At 55.1% G+C, this 16,121-nt stretch overlaps 2 protein-coding genes across 6 annotated transcripts; one reads left to right on the forward strand and one right to left on the reverse strand.

Moving 5' to 3' along the window:
- The first annotated feature begins 5,345 nt into the window (after window positions 1-5,345).
- On the forward strand, window positions 5,346-9,260 carry TMEM101 (transmembrane protein 101). 4 transcript variants are annotated; one of them, XM_001490927.6, is made up of 4 exons: window positions 5,346-5,974; window positions 6,287-6,467; window positions 7,315-7,461; window positions 8,248-9,260. In XM_001490927.6, the coding sequence occupies exons 1-4, from the start codon at window positions 5,838-5,840 to the stop codon at window positions 8,554-8,556; spliced, it is 774 nt and encodes a 257-aa protein (XP_001490977.1). In that variant the 5' UTR covers window positions 5,346-5,837; the 3' UTR covers window positions 8,557-9,260. The 4 variants fall into 4 exon arrangements, with proteins under 4 accessions (XP_001490977.1, XP_005597407.1, XP_070083273.1 ...); XM_005597350.4 differs by having other exon boundaries at window positions 5,778-5,974; window positions 8,199-9,260; XM_070227172.1 differs by having other exon boundaries at window positions 5,794-6,047; window positions 8,199-9,260.
- Window positions 9,261-10,275: 1,015 nt separating this feature from the next.
- NAGS (N-acetylglutamate synthase) lies at window positions 10,276-14,848 on the reverse strand. 2 transcript variants are annotated; one of them, XM_023652450.2, is made up of 7 exons: window positions 14,305-14,848; window positions 13,486-13,760; window positions 13,162-13,375; window positions 12,688-12,868; window positions 11,936-12,107; window positions 11,654-11,836; window positions 10,276-11,279 (listed from the first exon to the last, which is right to left on the reverse strand). In XM_023652450.2, the coding sequence occupies exons 1-7, from the start codon at window positions 14,713-14,715 to the stop codon at window positions 11,012-11,014; spliced, it is 1,704 nt and encodes a 567-aa protein (XP_023508218.1). In that variant the 5' UTR covers window positions 14,716-14,848; the 3' UTR covers window positions 10,276-11,011. The 2 variants fall into 2 exon arrangements, with proteins under 2 accessions (XP_023508218.1, XP_001917337.2); XM_001917302.5 differs by having other exon boundaries at window positions 10,276-10,893; window positions 14,305-14,830.
- Between the last annotated feature and the right edge of the window lie 1,273 nt (window positions 14,849-16,121).

The raw sequence follows: 16,121 nt of genomic DNA on the forward strand, positions 1-16,121 counted from the left end.
GGACTCGCTGATGGATTGGATGTGAGGGCAGGGTGGTGAGGGAAAGAGAAGGAGCCAAGAATAAGGATGACTTCTGGGTGGATGATGAACAGTGGAAGACGAAGACGTTTGTGGAAAAATCAAGAGTTTTGTTTTGCTGTTTTGTCTTGTCCAAGAAACACTGAAGAGCCGATGGCAAGTGGGCAGCTGGTTAACAAGCCTGGAGTTCAGAGGAGAGGAGTGGGCTGAAGCTTGATGTTTAGGAGTTGTTACCTTGTTGTGAACTCCAAGAAGATAGGGGATGAGATCCATGACCATGGTGGATGTTTTGGCCTCTGATAGGAGGGGGCCCTTCATCCATAATGAAGGAGGAGAAGATAGTACAGTTGCAGGTGAATTTGTAGGTTTGGCAGGGAGGTGAGGGCATTCATGTCTGGTTGCTCAGTAAATTGTGAGGGAAATACCATAAGATTGCTGAGTGCCTATTAGAAGTGCATACTTGTGCACTTAGGGTGTAACCAGGTGCCCACTGTGTGACTTTGTGTTAGTCATGTTGAGTGACTTAGGTGCAGACACAGAAGGTGTATAATTGGGTACAACCAGGCTGGGAAGTTTATCAGGTCTGTACTATGGAGGGGAGAGGGAGTTCAGCTGAGCATTTTTGCATGGAAGTGATTATAGTAATGGACCCTTGACCCTATGAGGTGCATGCTATCATCAGATAGATCTCGGTTCTTGTTTAGCCTTTCTGAAGGTGCCTTGCTCTCATCCCCATGTCCTGACTATAGGAAGGATATGCAGCCATGTAACTCCAGAAGTCAGTGTGTGATGTGTACAAAAATAAGCTGCTTCTAGCGCCAGGGGTGGCCCAGGTGTAGGATTGGAAGCTCAGCACAGATATCCTGGCACTTAGAAATGCCAGGGATCTTGGAGCTCATATGGAATAGTCCAGCCTCTCAGTTTAAATAGCCTGTCTATAGTGTCTTCAACAGACTGCCCCTACTCGAACACTTTTATTGATCGAGAGCTCATTACTTTGAGAAGCAACATGTGATAGCTGTACTGTGCCCTTTTGTCCTCCACGCAGAGCTCATTTCTAAAACTGAGGCTAGAGTTCAGGTCTCCTGCACACTTGTCCTTGCTCTGTAGGATGTTTCTTTTTCCTGGTAGCCCTTGGGTGAGGGGCACAGGAGTTGCTAAATGGGCAGATGTTACTGGGAGCTGTCTTATCTTCTCCAGTGAAATGGCTTATTTTTAGTCAACTATTTCAGTCTACTAAGAACTTTTTTAAAATCTTGATTCTAGGGGCCGGCCTGGGGGCGCAGTGGTTAAGTGTGCACGTTCTGCTTCAGCGGCCCAGGATTCGCTGGTTGGGATCCCGGGTGTGGACATGGCACTGCTTGGCAGGCCATGCCGTGGTAGGCATCCCACATATAAAGTAGAGGAAGATGGGCATGGATGTTAGCTCAGGGCCAGTCTTCCTCAGCAAAAAGAGGAGGGTTGGCAACAGATGTTAGCTCAGAGCTAATGTTTCTCAAAAAAAAGACCCCACAAATCTTGATTCTATAATGCAATATACTAGTTATCTGTCTCAAAGTTGTGTTCCAGTTTTTTTAAACTGTCTTTTGTGTTCATCTTATCCAAAGGTGTGTCATGAGAGACTTTAATAGATTCAGATGTTTGTGACAGCCTTCTAGTAACCCTATCAAAAAAGGACATAAACTAGGTGTAACTTAGTCACCTCATGTGGGCACCTAGTAGTCATCATGTTTTAGTTAACTGGTCACACAACAAGTTCAATGAAACTTTTTTTGAGTTTTATTAACTGTTGTTACACTTGTTTAACTTTTGAAAATTGGAACTTCTGCTGAGCTCAAGTCTCTGGCAACCTTCAGTTTGTAATGTTTTCTCAAAGATTATTGATGATGATTCCTCAAGTTTTTCCAGTATAATTTGCTTAACCAGATCACTTGAATTAATTCAGAGGGGCTCAAGTCTGATCAACCAAATGCTAAGACTTACATCCTAGGGTAGGTGGTAGCTCAGCTGCTCTTCCCATTCTGGGGATAATCTGTGTTACTCACTTGTAGACCTTGACTTCTTGGAGGGGTGTTTGGCTGGCGTGGGGGCAGTGGCCCAGTCTTTGGGCGCCAGGATGTTAGGCCCTCCTTAAGTGGTTAGGAGCGTGATTGGATTCAGCCAGGCCTGCGTTGCGTCACGTTTCACCTCTGCCATTAATTAGCAGTGTGACTTGGCAACTTACCTAGCTTTGCCAAGCATCACTTTTCCTCATCTGTAAAATGAGTGTCTCAGTTGAGGATTAAATGAAGCCTTTAATGAGCTGCCTGGCCCATGGTAACCATCTCTTCAATATGGCCATTATTAATTCTCTTAAGGGTTTGCTGGGTGAAGCTGGTGAGCACACTCTGGGACCTAGAGAGAAGGTAACTTGTTTGGCCTCCTAGGGTAAGGCAGAAGCCCTAGGTACAGATACCCTGGCCCCAGACCCCTCTCTCTCTCAGAAGGAGATGCTGGGCACTCCTTGAAAGCCAGAGTGGAGTATTTTGACCTTTGGCCTAGTGAGAACAAGAGAGAGCATTCCCTTTCTTTGTGTCCAGACAAGAACTAGGTGAATTACAGACGATGGCAGATTTCTTAGGCAGGCAGTATGGAATGAAAGAGGAGACACCTGACTCCTTCCTGATTTAGGGCAGGCTCCAAGGGGCCATGGCCACAGTGGTGGCATCGACTTTGCTCGGGAATCTGGTGGGAGCATGCCCAGTACTGTGCACCTGCTCAGCCTCCCTCCCAGGCTCTCTGACAGAGTCTGGCTCTTGGAGCTCAGCCACAATAATCTCAGTCACCTGCCATGTGGCTCCTTCTTAGGGTCCCTGCGGAATGTGGGTGTCGCTGCTTTCTCACAATGTCCTGTGGGTGGTGGAGTCCTGAGGGGTCTGGGTTTCCTGGAGCAGCTGGACCTCAGCCGCAACCAGGTGGCTTGCCTGCTCCTGGTCTTCTCAGCCACAATGGGCTCTCTACTTTGCCTGGACCTCTCTCCCAACCTGCTTGCCACCCTGGGCCCCTGCAGCCTGTGGGGCCTGGGGAACCTGGAGCAGCTCGACCTGAGCCACAACCAGCTGGCTGAGCTGGGCACAGCCAGGCTTGGGGGCCTCTCCCACCTACGCTGGCTCTTGCTGGCTGGGAATGACATGAGTGAGCTAGAGGCCCAGGCCTTTGTGGCCCTGTGGGTGCTGGGCCTCCTTTCTGTTGTAGGTAACAGGCTGCAGCAGCTCAAATTCAACATCATAGCAGGCATCTGGGCAGCAGGCACACGGCTGCTGCTGGCCAGTAACCCCTGGGTATGTGATTGTGATCTGCAGTGGACCTTCGGGAAGCTTGACCACCTGCGGCACTTGCATGTGGCCAACCTGGGCAACCTGAGTTGTGCTGGACCTGAGCGGCTGGCAGGGGTGGTGCTGGGCAGTGTGGAGGCCTGGCTCTGCACTGGGTTATCACGGGCACCATGCTGGTCACTGGCTGTGGTCCCAAGACGGCTACTGTGCTGGGTTATTGTGGCTGAACACAAGTGCAGGCGGGACCCCAGAGCAGCTGGAGAGCAGAGGAGCCCTCTGGAGAGGTAGGTGGTGCTACAGAGAGAAGTCAAAGCAACTGGAGGATAGCGAGCAGAGGGAGCTGTGGGAGAACAACAAGGATGTTCCTCAGTTGTTTTTGGGACTCAGTTGTCTGATGAGGCAGGGGTGCGAGGAATGGGGGGGGTGGACAACAAATGGTTGTGTTCATCTCTCAGAGCCTTGGACTCCCCCTCATCTATTTCCCTCCTCTGACCCAGCACAATGCCAGCATCTTTCCTGGCCCTAAAAAGAAGGATTTGGTTCCTAGTCCTTCTCAACACCCCTCTGGGGAAGAGGGCAGTAAAAGGTAGAGACTGAAGAGCAGAGGGAACTGGGGTGGGAAGGGTACTGAGGAGAGCTTCCTTACTCCTAGTCTTCCCCCTCTTCATGCATGTCCCTGGCCTCTCCTTTGGGGGACCTGATCAGAAGCTGGTTGCTAAAGTTATGATGGAGGTGGGGTGGGGTATTGTTCCTGTGGGCATAATCCAGGCAGTCTCCTAGAACTATTTTATGGACGTATGTCCATGATCCCAGTTCTGGTCCTCAACACCTTAGCTCCTTCCTGAGGGCTGTGCATCTTGTCCCATTTGAATTGGGGATGGGTGAGGAGATTGGGAAAATAAAACCAACTGGAAAGTTAATTCTGTACTATATTTCTGTATTATGGTGAAGAAAACTTACTGCATGTGATTGTCACTGGCAAGTGGGAGAGGTAAGCAAAAATGACCTTTAACCTAGGCCTTTTCTCAATCTCCTTGCCTGAAGATCACCCCCCACTCACCTGGCATAAACCTACACAATACCATTCCCTAGTTTTTTGCATGGATATATCCCTCTCTCATGTTCTTTTCTGATGTACCCAGACTTTATCCTAATGACTTTGTAAAAAATTAGTGTGAAAAGGTGTTTTGTTGTCAGCTTTCATTGGCTGATTGGAAATTTTTAATTCACATTGTCAGAAATGCTGTTTGGACATGAGCTCCCTCTCCCCTCCCCAGGAACTGGAAACAGATCTGAGTTAAATGGCCTAGGGGAGTGCTTGTAGAGTCTTAACTTCAATATTGGAAGATGAATTTGTGTGTTGCAGGGAGGGGAGGGTGGGTGCAGGCAGATAGGTGGGGACAGCTTTGTGGTGGCAATCCCAGAGTGTCCAGAACTTTTATCCATTTATTTATTTAACAAATAATTACTGAGTACCTACTCTGAACGAGACATAGGGGCAACACCTTTCCTTTAACTATTTATCTATTCAGCACATATTTCCTGAATGCATCCTGTATACCAGGCCCTGAGGATATAACAGTAGCCAGACACCAGACACTGTCCTTGCCCTCATGGAGCTCACCATCTAATGTTAATCTAGTCATTAACAAAAGAATCACAAATATATAATTGCCAATGTGCTAAGTGATTCAGAGGAAGGGTACCTGATGGTTATGAGAATATAAAATAAGGGAGCTGAGAACAAATGAGAAGGCCAAAGGAAAAGGGAGGGAGACCAGCTGGAAGCCTGCTGCAGTTAAACTGACAAAAGATGGTAATTTGGGCTAGAGTGGAGAAAATGGACTGATGTGAGATTTCCTGTACGTCGACGTCAGAGCTCTCTCTTCTCTCGGGACAGATAGAAAGGCAGACCAAGACCAAACTTCTTTACAAATGACTCAGCTAGGAGAACCCCTTACTCTGAACTTAAACAGAACAGAGGTATCTTCTCGGGGGGGGGGGGGGGGGTCTGTACACCATTTATTGAACCCCTACTATGTGCTAGGACCAACACTGTCACATTTAAACCTCAAAACAACCCTGTGAAGTAGATGTCATCCCCATTTCACAGATGAGTCTTGGAAAGTGTAGGCAATATGCCCAAAGTCACAGTTAGGGTTGGAGTTAGGATTGGATCCCAGGTTTAGCTGCGGTCAAAGACTAGCTTCATTCCATCAAGTTGTGGTCCAGGGCTTCTGATGTCCTGAACGCACTGTTTCTTCCTCTAGTCTAGTTTTCAATTTTGTACCTACAAGGAGGGGTCCTTACGACTCCATGGGCAGAAAGGCTGAACTCGGAAACTAGAACACCTCCTTCGGTCCAGAACTAGAGAGCGAAAGCGTTGTTTCCCGTCGGAAGCGGGAAAAAAAAAAAAAAACCCGTGAGACCCGGAAGTTGCGTGTCGCATCCCGGCGCCGGCCTTCCTAACCGGGGTGAGGCCGTAGCGGACTGCCCTTCCTAAAGATGGCGTCGAAGACGGGTTCGCGACGGTGGATGCTGCAGCTGATCATGCAGTTGGGTTCGGTGTTGCTCACACGCTGTCCCTTCTGGGGCTGCTTCAGCCAGCTCATGCTGTATGCTGAGAGGGCCGAGGCGCGCCGGTGAGCGGGCCCACGCGGCCGCCGAACGCGGTGGGGGTGATACGGCTTGTCCCAGGAACGGGGGTGCTTTGAGGTGGGAAAGAAGTTGGGGCCCAGAAGTTGGGACCCTTGGATTGGGAGGAATTGGGACCTCGAACTTGTTAGGGGCTCTGGTCTGGAGCAAGGTGGGCATCGAGCATAGTGCGGGGTTCCTGGCCATGAGACGGGGCTCCGGTTTGGGGGAGGAGTGGAGTTTGTGGGAACTCAAGGGATCTCGAGGCTTTTCTTTCCCCTTCACGCTGTCCCCGTTGCTTTCCCCCTCCCGGCTCGCAGGAAGCCCGACATCCCAGTGCCCTACCTGTACTTCGATATGGGGGCGGCCGTGCTGTGCGCTAGCTTCATGTCGTTTGGAGTGAAGCGGCGCTGGTTCGCGCTGGGGGCCGCACTCCAACTGGCCATTAGCACCTACGCCGCCTACGTCGGGGGCTACGTCCACTACGGGGACTGGCTGAAGGTGAGCCCCTCGGCCCTAGGCGGGACTTCGCTAGCGTGATGGGGAGCCCAAGGCCAGTGTCCGGGGCAGTTGGGCAATGCGTGGAAGCCCGAGGCATGTGGAGATTATCACAGACAGCAAGAGTGGAAGGACCTCAGAGGCCGTACAAGCCTCCCTTTCAGAGTGTGGAAACAGGTCCAGAGATGGGGAACAGATTTTCCCAAAGTCACAGAACAATTAGCCCTACAGGTGGGACAAGAACCAGGTCACCTGGTTCCCAGGATCCTTTAAATCATTAGTTTAGTACTCTCAGACTCATAGGGCAGAAGGGACCCAGGAGAGTACCCGGTCTAACTATCTAATTTTATAAAATTTAGTTAATCCTAGTGCAGCATTTAAGCCTGTAAATGCCAGAACCTGTGCCAGGCACTGCAGGCTTGGAGATAAGCCTGACAAAGGCACTACCCTCAGGAATGGACTGTCAGCCAGTACAGGAAGCAGATGTGTGAACAGCCACGCAACAGTGAGAATAGTGGGGCTTTTTTATGGAACAGACTCTATACGATATAGCAGAAAGAACATTGGGGTTTGAGTCTGCAGACCTAGGGGGCAACACTTGGTATCTGGGTTCTGCCACTTACTTTCTGTAGGACCTTGGACAATTTTATTAAACACTCTGGGCCTCAGTTTCCACTTCTGATAAAAAGAATTATCTATCTCTGCTGTACCTGCCCACCACACTTGGAAATGGTAAGAGCGTTCATCAGCTGGGATGGGATGTGTAGACATGGGCAGTTCTGTGCTCTGGGCAGCCAGGAGAAATGTGGTGGCTGCAGTTCCTGATTTGGGTCCCCTCATCTCGGCCTAGGTCCGTATGTACTCGCGCACAGTTGCCATCATCGGCGGCTTTCTTGTGCTGGCCAGCGGTGCTGGGGAGCTGTACCGTCGGAAACCCCGCAGCCGTTCTCTCCAGTCCACCGGCCAGGTGTTCCTGGGCATCTACCTCATCTGTGTGGTAGGTTGGGGGACCGTTGGCTGGAGGAGCTTGACTGGGAGTGAAATGTGAGTGCATGACTAACAGAACCAGGGAGGTGGGCAGAACAAGGCCTTGCATATGGTTCCTGATGGCCTGGCTCCTGGGAATTGCCCCTGCCAGCTTCTGGACCTTAGGGCCCCTCCAAGTACCTGAGACATGGCTGAGAGTCCCTTCTTCCAACATTATTGCCACCAGGGAGAGAAGAGTTTGGACTGATCATTCAGTCCCAAGCCTGAGAGCCAGGAAAACAAGATGGACTGGTCCTCTCATAGCTCCAGCTCCCAGAGGACTGAGAGAGGAGACAGAGAAGAGGTCTGGTGGGGTTCAGGCCACAGCTGGGACTCTACCACTTACAGCTGATGGGATCTCCCTAGGGTAGCCAATTATGGTCCTCCCTCGTTCTAGGGGAGGCCAGTCTGGATGGGGACAGTTAGAGTCCTAGGCTATTTGGCCTCATCCTGTTATGGGGCACCATATCCAATGTGCAGAGCTCTGTATTCAGAGGTGAGAGTGCCAGTCTAACTGTGGAGACACACTTCCTCCCTTCTGAGCCCTCAGGGTGAGGAGAGACATAGGCCCTAAGTTCATGGAGCTCCCTAGTCTGAGGGGGAGATGCAGGCCCTACTTTCAGAGAGCCCCAAGTCTGAGAGGGGAGTCAGAAGCCCACCTTGCAGAGCCTGACTTGCAGGTGCCATCTCAGGGGTGGCCTTCTCCAGACAGGCTCCTCAGGCTGCTGGAGAGTCTTAGAGGGTGGTGTGTCTCCAGGCCTACTCACTGCAGCACAGCAAGGAGGACCGGCTGGCGTATCTGAACCATCTTCCAGGAGGGGAGCTGATGATCCAGCTGTTTTTCGTGCTGTATGGCGTCCTGGCCCTGGCCTTCCTGTCAGGCTACTATGTGACCTTGGCTGCCCAGATCCTGGCCGTACTGCTGCCCCCGGTCATGCTGCTTATTGATGGCAATGTTACCTACTGGCACAACACGCGGCGTGTTGAGTTCTGGAACCAGATGAAGCTCCTTGGAGAGAGTGTGGGCATCTTCGGAGCTGCAGTCATCCTGGCCACTGATGGCTGAGTTGCACAGCAAGAGGCTGAGATGGGTGCAAGGAGCCACTGAGGGCCACCCTACCTTCCTCCTTGCTGGCCCAGTTATGTTTATTTATGCTTTTTGATCTGTTTGTTTGATCCTTTTGTTTGTGTGGGTATATGTGTTGGTACGAGGCAGGTCTCTTCCCCAATTCCTGGGCTTGGCCCCTAGCGGGTGGGAGCCCTGATAACGATGCCTTACAGGGTTTTTTTCCTGTTCATTAGGAGGAGAGCTGAGGCCGGTTGCTCCCCTGGGTCTCCTGTCCCAGAGGAGGGAATAAGGCAGGGCTAGGGTGGGGATACTGAGAGTGGGAGACAGAGGAAGGAAGACCGAGAGCCGGAAGTGAGCAAATGTGAAAAATTCCTTTTTGAACCTGGCGGGTACAGCTAGGCTCTGCTTTTTGGAGACCGAGGGTCAGGGCAGAGGATCAGCCCAGGAGGAGCAGAGGGGCTGGGCACCATAGAAGTCACGTGGGTTCTCAGGGTATGCCAAGGGCAGAAATAGCATTAGCTGTCACCCACCTTGAGAGCAGAGCAGCCCCCAGTCTACTCTGGGGTGTGCAGGGGTGGGGCAGGCAGCACCAGCTTCCCGCCTCCTGCCTTCTGTCTCCAGCTCCATGGTTGGCCTGGTGGGGTGAGTGCCCCCCAAACACCAGACTACACAGTCCTCCAAAAATAAACATTTTATCTAGACATTTCTTCTAGAATTTGCTTCTCTGGTCTCCCCACGGGGCTCTTTGCCGTTGGCTGGGATTGATCTTGGGTTTCTTGAAAGACCATGTCCGGTTTAGCCCCACCTTGGTCCTCCCGTGATCTTTCCCCTGTTCTGAGCATTCCCAAAGTCCTTTGGCTCTCTTTTCAAGAATCTCCTAATCCTCCCTGTAGTATATGCTTTTGACCTCGTACCTCAGTCCCTCTTGTCGCTTGTCCTTTCCTCCCCATTTGGTGCCAGCTCTTTCTGAAGAAACCTTTGGCGAGGGCAACTAGAGGGGGAGAACTAATATTAAGTGTCCACTATGAGGCCGAGGGTTTTACATTTTACATAGGAGGAAACGGGAGGTCAGAGAAGGTAAGCAGCTTGCCTCAAGCCACAGAGCAAATCCAGCCACAGCTGGATTCAAGGTCAGGTCTGTCTAATGCCCATGCCCAGATGTGTACCCAACACCACCCCTCTCCTGAGGGAGGATAAAGGCTGCTCTTGGAGTCTGGTTCTGCTGCAGCCCCTGGCGTGCTATGGTGGTCTCTTAATTGACCCTTTCCATACTTGTCCATGCACCTCCTGACAGAAAGTAGCACCCGCAGCCAGTATAATGCCTGGCACATTGTGGGGGTCAAAAATGTCAAATGAAATCTCTGGCTTTGGACTCCTGCTGGTCTGAGGTATTCTCCTCCTGCGAAGATGGAGACACAACTTGCAGTGGACCCTAGGGAAGACGTCCAGGTCTGGGCTGGGCTCTGAGCCCTGCGTGCAGAGGGAGCCGCAGCTGCTGCTGGTCTGGTTCTTGGAATGGAGGCTCTTTCCTAAAAGGGGGAGGGCAGCCCCTCTGGGGGCTGCTGACACCAGGGGAAGGGAGATGGTGGCAGCATTTATCCCAGCCGTCCACCACAGTTAGCGCCTCTCTTCCCTCCAGGTGTCCCCTGGTTCCCCAGCCCTCCAGCTCTTGCTCCCAGAGGGTCACTGCTAATTTCCTTTCAGGTGTGAGCTGACTCTCAGACAAGTATTTGCATTTTAATCAAGGCCTCCTGAAAAGTTGCAAGACCCAAAGGAATTAAAATGACTGGTGGTATATTGGGCAGACAGGGGTGATATTTTGGGCAAAGGGGCCTCAGAATAGCACAGAGGCCACAGGAACTGGTTCACCCTTAAGGTCAGCCCTGAGTAGAGCCCTCAAAGGCAAGCCCTCCTCCCCCAAGTCTGCAGACTGAAAATTGAAGCCATCTTTCTGGTCGTGGCTTTGGAGCAAGTGGGGTGTCTGGGGCAGGCCCTTCTCCTTCCTGTGCTTGCCCTACGTGGGCACCCCCTCTGGGCAGAGTAGAGTAGGTGCTGCCTCCTCTGCAGATCATTCAGCCATCAAGCATGGTCCAGCCTGTGGCTGCCTGGGGTCACCTCCGGCAGGCATGACTTTCGGTCCACCCTGGCTTTCCTAGGGCCTGCAGGGCCGGTGGTGAGGGTCAGCTGCCTGGGTCAGAAGCTGGCTTGCAGAAGGAGTCTGGCAGCCCCTTGGCATGGTTGACCAGCTCATAAGAGTCCCGGATATCAGCCAGGCCAAACCAGAAGAAGATCCACTGCTTGTTGGAGAAGCTGCCATCGCTGTGTTTGAAGTACCTGGCCGGGGGGCGGGGCGGAGGTGATGAGACTTAGGGCAAGGCCAGTGCTCACTACCCACTGGTTCATTTATTGAGGGCCTAGTACATGTTAGACACCTGCTGGGACCTGCTGCTGGTTATCTGATTTTATCCTCACAGCAGCAGCAAAGAGCCTGCTGGTGGTATGCTCTTTTCATCGAGAAGCAGCTAAGGCTCAGAGAAGTTAGGTAACTTGCCAGAGTCACACAGCTAGGAAGGTTAGAGTGAGGACTTTTCTTGCTCTCTCCACACTGCCTTGACCAAGCAGTCAGGGGAGTGGTTCTTGTCCACCTCTTGGTGCCCACAGAGCAGGCTGGTAGGGGATGAGGGATAGTTGCAGAAGGAATGAGAGGAGGGAGCGTTCTCCTGGAGATGCAATGAGTCTGGGGTCAGAGCTTGTCAACTGGGCGTGGAATAGAGCATGAAGGGTCAGGATTTTCTGGGGCCCTGGGAGACCCAGCTGCATGGGGGCTGGGGAGTGTCTTCAAGGAATTCATCGTAGCAGGGCAGAGCTGGGTTAAGTGTGCACTGCCTCTGGGGAGATCCCAGGCGCCATGTGTGGTCTGCCCCCTGGGGAATGTCAGGCCACACTGAGCGGGGCCTTTCCCTTGGAGAAGGAAGGCTAATGAAAGAAGGGGAAGCCCAGCCTTCCTGACTGTTGGACCCCCAGACGGCTGGCGAGAGCTGGAGAAGAGAGGAAGGGCGGGGCCCAGCCCAGAGCTGGGAGGGGCTGGACCTACCAGGGATTGATGGGGTTGGTGACCCGCGAGCGCCAGAAAAGCCTCTGCTGGTCCCGCCGCAGGCACTCCCACAACATCTGGCCGGAGCCTTGGCCCTGGCGGCTGGAGCTCACCACAAACTTGTCTAGATACTGGGTGCCTCCCAGTACGGGCTCCGTGGTCAGAATGGCGGCGGCATTGTACCTGGCACAGCGAGGGAGAGGCAGGCTGGGACTTCTCCTTGGCCTGGAGCTGCCCGGCTCTTTTCCCTCCGTCCCTGCCCTCTGGGGCCCGCAGGCTCACCCCTCAGAGACGTAGACAGAGTGCAGCCGTGGGCGCAGCGAGGCCAAGTAGTCGTCCCGGAGCTTCTTGCCGAAGCTGGCGTTGACCAGGTTCACTAGGCGGCCTTGGTCCAGGCTGTCCAGGCTGCGCACTCGCAGCATCCGCTCGGCGTTCTTGAACAGGGTCCCGGACCCTGGGGTTGGGATGGAGGAGGAGGGGTTAGCTTAGCCCGAGAGCCAGGTCCCATCCTCCGTTTGCGCGGCCTCGTGGGTTCCAAATAGGACTGGGGCTGGTGGGACAATTACCCTTTTTTGTGAAATCTCCACAATGAAATGCTTTCTGTGGTCTGCACAGATTTGTATGTGATTTTCACTCAGGGAGGTGCTTTTCCCAGGCAAGTTTGTCCCTCAAGTTCTGCCCACCGCGTGTGGTCCCACGTACCTCCCCTCTTTCCCGGAATCCTCTTCCCCCGCCCCTGGTCCCACCCGCCCATCCAAATCCCTCCCACCTCCCCTAGCCCAGTTCATCCCACTTTGTTCCGCTCCCCCAAGCCCCGCCCATCTGTCTGGTTCCACCCAAGTTCCAGCCCAATCCAGTGCACCTCCTTACTCACCTTCCCGGGTTTCGACAGAGCCGGAAGCCTTTGCTGTGGCGTCCCGCTTCGGCTTCCTTACTAGAGGGGAAGCCGCTCCTCCGGCTCATCCACACCCGGCGCTGCCGGTGGTCGCTCCCAGAACCCAGCACCGCCCCCACGCCCCGGCCGCTGCCCTCACCCTTATTGCTGAAGAGTTCGGTGAGCAGAGTGGCGGCGGCGGTGATGACGGCCGAAGAGTGGTGGGGCAGGCGGCTGAGCACGTCCACGATGAGCCGCATCTGCTGCCGTTCTTTGGCGCTCACCCACTCGGCGTTGGTCACCAGGTCCAGATCGGCGGGCAAGTTCACGTTACTCAGGACCTGCGTCCGGGGCGAGGGGGTGAGCTTCCGGCCCGCAGCCGACCGTTCGCGGTGCCCCTGCCCCACGGACCTCTCCTCACTGACCCCTTTACCCCTACTTCCTCCCAGAGTCCTCGGCCAGGGAGGGCTGAGAGCTGGGCACCGCGGGCTGACCCCTCCCTGACACTCCATTCCCAACCCACCCTGCCTGAGAGCGACTCTGGGGCCCATCAGGGAGGCGTGCGGGGAGCGCCAAAGAGGCGCTCAGCCAGGCCAGGGTCGCGGGGAGTGGAGCCCGAAAGGAGGGAACACACCTTGTGACTGCTGTCGCGCAGGCCCCCTGTGTTATTGAGGAAGATGATTTTGGTGGGCTGCAGCGCCTTGGCCAGCGCCGCGGTCACCTCCAGCGAGTCGAGGAGCACGGAGCGGCGCGCAGCTGTCTCCCCGATGGGGCACAGGATGGGGATGCTGCCCGACTCCAGGCACCACTGTAGCAGGTCCGTCTCCACGGAGACTACGCCACCATAACTGTGGGCCAGACGTGGTGCTCAAGAAGGCCCCCTCCAGGCCCGCCGGGCTGGGGCAGGGCGGGCGCAGCGAGATCGGAGGAGGCCGGAGCAGGCAGGGCCGGCACTAACCTGGCATGAGGGGCCGGCTCAGCGGCGCCCAGCACCGACCCGCCGCCAAAAAAAGGCACGGCCGTGGCGGCGTTGTGCCGCAGTGCGTCCACCAGCACCTTGCAGCTCTGGGAAAGCTGTGCCTTGGCCTCCCAGAAGGAAAGACAGCCTGAGGGCGCCGTGGGAGCAGGCAGCCCCAGGACCACCAGCGGCTTCATGTCCATGCGTTGCAGGAAGGCCAGGGCGAAGGCCAGGCTGGGTACGGCCCGCCGGCACTTGATTACCTCGTCGTCCACCTGCGGAGGAGTGAGCGTTCAGGAGGCGCGACCCTGGCCCTGACTCCTCGGGCACCCGCTTGCCCGCAGGGCCCTCTCGGTGTCCCCACCCTGTCCAGGAGCGGCCCGGTCCCATTTCTGGCCACAGGCGCCCACCCGCTCCGCCCTTTGCCCCGTTGGGTCTTGTCATCCCCTTATCTCACACTAGTGTTCCTCCCTCTGTTCCTCCCTGCGACCTTGGACTCTAGAACACCCTGGGGGGAGGGGAGACGCAGGTGGCTCCTGTCCAGATAGCCCCTTGCCATCTGAACCCCTAACTGCGCCTATGGGGGGGTGGGTTCTCCAGCGCATCACACTTGGCGGGTCAGTGTCCCCAAGCTCCTCACCCGGGCTGGGTGCGGGACTTGGAGGAGTACGCAGCCTCGCCCAGTCCCGGGCACTTGTCTGGGCTCTCTCGTGCCCCTTCCTGGTTCCTCTGCGCAGAGTCCGCAGCCCACCCTTCCGTGCCTGGCTACCTGTCGCCACACAACCCTCATCCCCTCGCTGTGACACGGCCGACGCTCACCTCGACGACGGCGAAGGGCTTAGCGAAGGGGTGGCAGGTCTGGAACTGCGTGAGCCAGTGGCGCGCCTCCCCCAGGCTGGCCCCGCACTGGTTCAGGAAAGTCTGGATGTCCCGTTGCACCAGCGAGCGGCCGGCCGCGGGCCCGGGAGGTTCGGGGGGCGTGGGGGGCGGTGTCCACGGTGGCTCCTCCGTTGCAGGCGAATGGGCGTCGTCCTCGGCGCCCTCGGTCTCCTCTCGGGAGGACTGGGCCGGCGCCCAGGCCGTGCTGAGCCAGCGCCCCGGGCTGGCGCTCCTGGCCGCCCGCCGCCGCGCGCTGCCGCTCAGCCTCCGGGCGCCCCCAGTGCCTCGGGGCCCGCGCAGCCTCCCACCTGCAGCCACCCGTAGGGCCCAGGCCAGCTGCGCCTTCGCCATGACAACCAACCAAACCGGCTCGCCCGCCCACGAGCCACCATCTGTCCGAAGCTCCGGGCTCTGGGGAGGCTCTTAACCTGCCACGGGGCGGAGCTGGACCCGCCGGGGTGGGGCGCGTACAGGGGACGCGGAGTCGCCTCTGGGCGCTTTTGAGGAGGGTCAGGCCATGGGTCAGAGGGCGGGGCCGACAGGATCCCCCGCCCCTGGGGGGACGGAACTCACTGGCGAGGGCCAAGAGACCGAGATCAAGGGTGGCGGGGCGTTTTTAATCTGCTGCCAAGGTCCCTTCCAGGATGGGCTCAGGGGACCCAGGGGTGGCTTTGGCGGTCTGCGGGGTCTTGGTTACTTAAAGGGGAGTCTGATCAGGTCAAGAGGCGAGAGCAGGTGGCAGTTACTGTCAGACCGAGAAAGGAGACTGGAAACAGAGGCGCAGGAAGAGCGAAGGCGGGTGGGGGAGTGCCAGCCTTGCCCGAGGTCGGAGGCCTTTGTCCTGCCGTCTGAGCTCAAAGATCGGAATGATGAGGTTACCAGGGTTTGTCAAACTCCAGCCACTGGATACCACCTTAAAGAACTTCGTCATATCCTCAAATCACCCCTTCTTAGTATTAAAGTCTTTCTTTAAACGTTTTAAATTTAAAATTTATCCATATCAGGATTGTAACTAGAAGGCCAGTATCACTTGCAAATAGAAGAAAGCCTGAAGAATAAAGCGAGAACAAGATGCTATTGAGTCCCAGCGGGATCGTGTCACCTGCTCTCCTGGTAACAGAGTTTAGCATGTGCCAGACGTTAGAGATGCCCCGGCCCCTGGTGAGGCTTTCTCCCGGGTGGACTAATAGCTGACACTCGTAGAACGCCAGGCGCTGTGCAAAGCACGTCACAAACAGCAGCTCAGTTCATCCTCACATTGGCTCCAGAATGGGTGTTATTATGATGCCCATTTTATAGATGAGGAAATTGAGACAAATATGTGAGGGCCAAGGTCGTTGAGTTTGCAAGCAGTGGAGCTGGTCTTTGCAGCAAAGCAGTTCTGCTCCAGATCCATGTTCCTAAGCGAGACTTGAAAAGGACTTGAAAACGTTCACAGAAAGTGATTCGTTGTTACTTAATACTGACCATGTGCTGCCTAAAAGCACCACGGGCTCTCGGTTGTACACACCATGCACTTGGGTGCACTCTGATGGAATTCCACCCTCTGTGATAGGCAGGAAACCAGCGGTAGAGAGGTGGTGACTTGGCCAAGGTCACAGAGCTTGTTAGTGGCATGCCCAGATCTTAGGTAGTCTAAATTCCCACCCCCTGCTCTTTTCTCCCTCACACGCAGCTCAGTGCTGCCCCTTCTGCTGTGCTGGGAGCCAGGACTCCCGGGGCTCCTCCTGAATGGGGAGCAGTGGCCTGAGCTGCTT

This window comes from Equus caballus, chromosome 11, assembly GCF_041296265.1.
Source record: "Equus caballus isolate H_3958 breed thoroughbred chromosome 11, TB-T2T, whole genome shotgun sequence".
NCBI lineage: Eukaryota > Metazoa > Chordata > Mammalia > Perissodactyla > Equidae > Equus > Equus caballus.